The following is a 2500-nucleotide window of genomic DNA, read 5'->3' as shown; positions in this document are numbered from 1 at the left end:
GAGAGAGAGAGAGAGAGAGATTAATACAGTTGGCATTAAACGCACTCAAAAACACGCAAACACACTCAAAACACACCCAAACACACTCAATATGCACTCAAAACACCCAAAACACACCCAAAACACACCAAAACACTCCAAAACACACTCAAAACACACAAAAAACACACACAAACACACCAAAACACACTCAAAACACACCAAAACACACTCAAAACACATCAAAACACACCAAAACACACAAAAGCACCCCAAAACACACTCAAAACACATCAAAACACCCCAAAACACTCAAAACACAACAAAACACCCTAAAACACATCAAAACACCCAAACACATCAAAACACACCCAAAAACTTCCAAAAACACTCAAAATAATCTCTCTCTCTCTCTCTCTCTCACCTTATTATTGGTATTATTTCGAAAAACAGTCTTCTGAAAGTCGGCAACCACCTCAATTAAGAACCCCAGCCCCCAGAGACCCCACCCCAGGTAGTCCCGGGGGCCTATGGGGGGCTGGCGGGGGGCGCGGACCCCTAGGAGTGTTGGTAGTAGCGTCAAAAACACCCATGCTCCTGAGAGAGAAGGGGGGAGAGAGGGGGTGTGAGAGAGGGGGGTGTGAAATGAATTAAATACTCACAAAATGCTATGTAATTCTGTATAGTGTATGTAACTCTATATAATGCATGTAATTGTGCAGTGTGTAATCGTCATTTGTGTAATCTGAACAATTCTTAAGGTAATCATTTTTGGCTGATCGAAAAATAAAGACAGGATTTTTACTCGTACAAATCCCAATAGTCATAAAAATACATAAATAAATCAATAAACAACAACAACAACAACAACAACAACAATAATCAACCTTGCATAGTCCAGAAGGTGAACATGAGAGAAGGTTTCTGCAATGCCTCCTTAAACCTTCTGTCTCCTCCGCTCTTCACTACCCGGGTGAAGAGGAAGAGGCCCAGTCTGACGCAGAGAGGAGGAAGACGGGTACTCATCATTCCAAACACACACAGACACACACACACATTATATGGATAAAGATATGATGAAGAAATTAATTAGTACGGTAATTAGACCAAGATTGGAATATGCTGGAGTGGTTTGGTCCCCTTATAAAAAGAAGCATATAAGGAAGTTGGAGAGATTGCAGAGAATGGCAACAAAAATGGTTCTGGAATTTGCAGAAATGACCTATGAGGAGAGATTAAAAGAAATGAATTAGCTCACCTTGGAACAAAGAAGAGAAAGAGGAGATTTAATACAGCTTTATAAACTGTTGAATGGACTGGATGAAGTGGATAATGAGCAAATGATGTTGAGAGAGGAAAACTTAAATAGAACTACAAGATCGCATAGTAAAAAGATAGCCAAGGGAATATGCTTGAAGAATGTGAAGAAATATAGTTTCCCACAAAGATGTGTGGAGGTGTGGAATGGTTTGAGTGAGGAGGTGGTGTCAGCAAGGAGTGTGCACAGTTTGAAAGGAAAGTTGGATGTGTGTAGATATGGAGACCAGGCCACACCAGTATGATACCCAGGCCATGGAAAATTACAACTAGGTGAACACACACACACACACACACACACACACTTCAAAACAGTTAGATGATTTCACATACTTGAACAGGACACTGGATTGGCAAGGATGACAGGAGATTGCATACACAAACAGGATATTGGAAGATTAGTGTAGAGGTTAGGCATGACAAGCAATGGGGGGTGGCTGGTGTCTCAGGCTGGGTGTTGAAAGAATGCAAAGTAGCAAATGCTGGAGCCAGTTTTGGAAATAATTCAAATATATGAAGGAAAAGTTCTGCTAGAGTGGAAGACAGCCAATGTATTACTGATATTTAAAGGAGGAAAGGCAACTGAACCACTAAACTAATTAATTATCAAAGAAAAATGGATTAAATTTGTAGAAGAGGAGAAAATCATATCGAACAGACGATTTGTGTTGAGGACAGGACAGTCATGTGTATCAAACTTGTTAAGCTTCTACTCCAGGGTTACTGCAGGACTGGAAAGCAGAGATGGATGGGTGGACACAGTATGCCTGGACATTAAAAAGGCTTTTGATAAGGTCCCTCAAGGAAGACTTCTTTGGAAACTAGAGAACATAGGAGGACTGCGTGGAACCTTGCTCAAATGGACAAGAGATTATTTAAAGGATAGAGAAATGAGAACTGTGATCAGACACACTCATCTTGGGGTAAAGTAACCAGCAGGGTGCCACAAGGGTCAGTGTTAGCCCCCATTATGCTTCAGATTTATGTAAATGACATTCACATTGGGATAAACAGCTATATAAATCTACTCGCTGATGATACAAAGTTGCTAAGAGTTATCAAAGCCAGAGAGGACTGACTACTGCTACAGGAAGACTTAAACACGATCTATGAGTGGAGCAGGAAGTGGAAATTTGAGTTTAGTGCAAAGAAATGCCACATAATGGAACTAGGAAAGAGTAAGAGAAGACCAGCATGGAACTAT

The 2500-nt window shown here is 40.7% G+C and overlaps 1 protein-coding gene across 1 annotated transcript in view; it reads right to left on the bottom strand.

The window, feature by feature from the left end:
* Positions 1-2500, bottom strand: part of LOC123509238 — a 9198-nt gene that overhangs the window by 2330 nt on the left and 4368 nt on the right. Inside the window, exons 4-5 of the mRNA XM_045263435.1 lie at positions 867-973; positions 404-576 (exon numbers count right to left, since the gene is read on the bottom strand). Coding sequence (XP_045119370.1) covers positions 404-576; positions 867-973 — 280 coding nt within the window. The remainder of the gene's footprint in view (positions 1-403; positions 577-866; positions 974-2500) is intronic.

The sequence above is a fragment of the Portunus trituberculatus genome, chromosome 26 (genome assembly GCF_017591435.1).
Source record: "Portunus trituberculatus isolate SZX2019 chromosome 26, ASM1759143v1, whole genome shotgun sequence".
Taxonomy (NCBI): Eukaryota; Metazoa; Arthropoda; class Malacostraca; order Decapoda; family Portunidae; genus Portunus; species Portunus trituberculatus.
The sequence above is the reverse complement of the archived record's forward strand: the minus strand, read 5'-3'. Positions and strand labels throughout refer to the sequence as shown.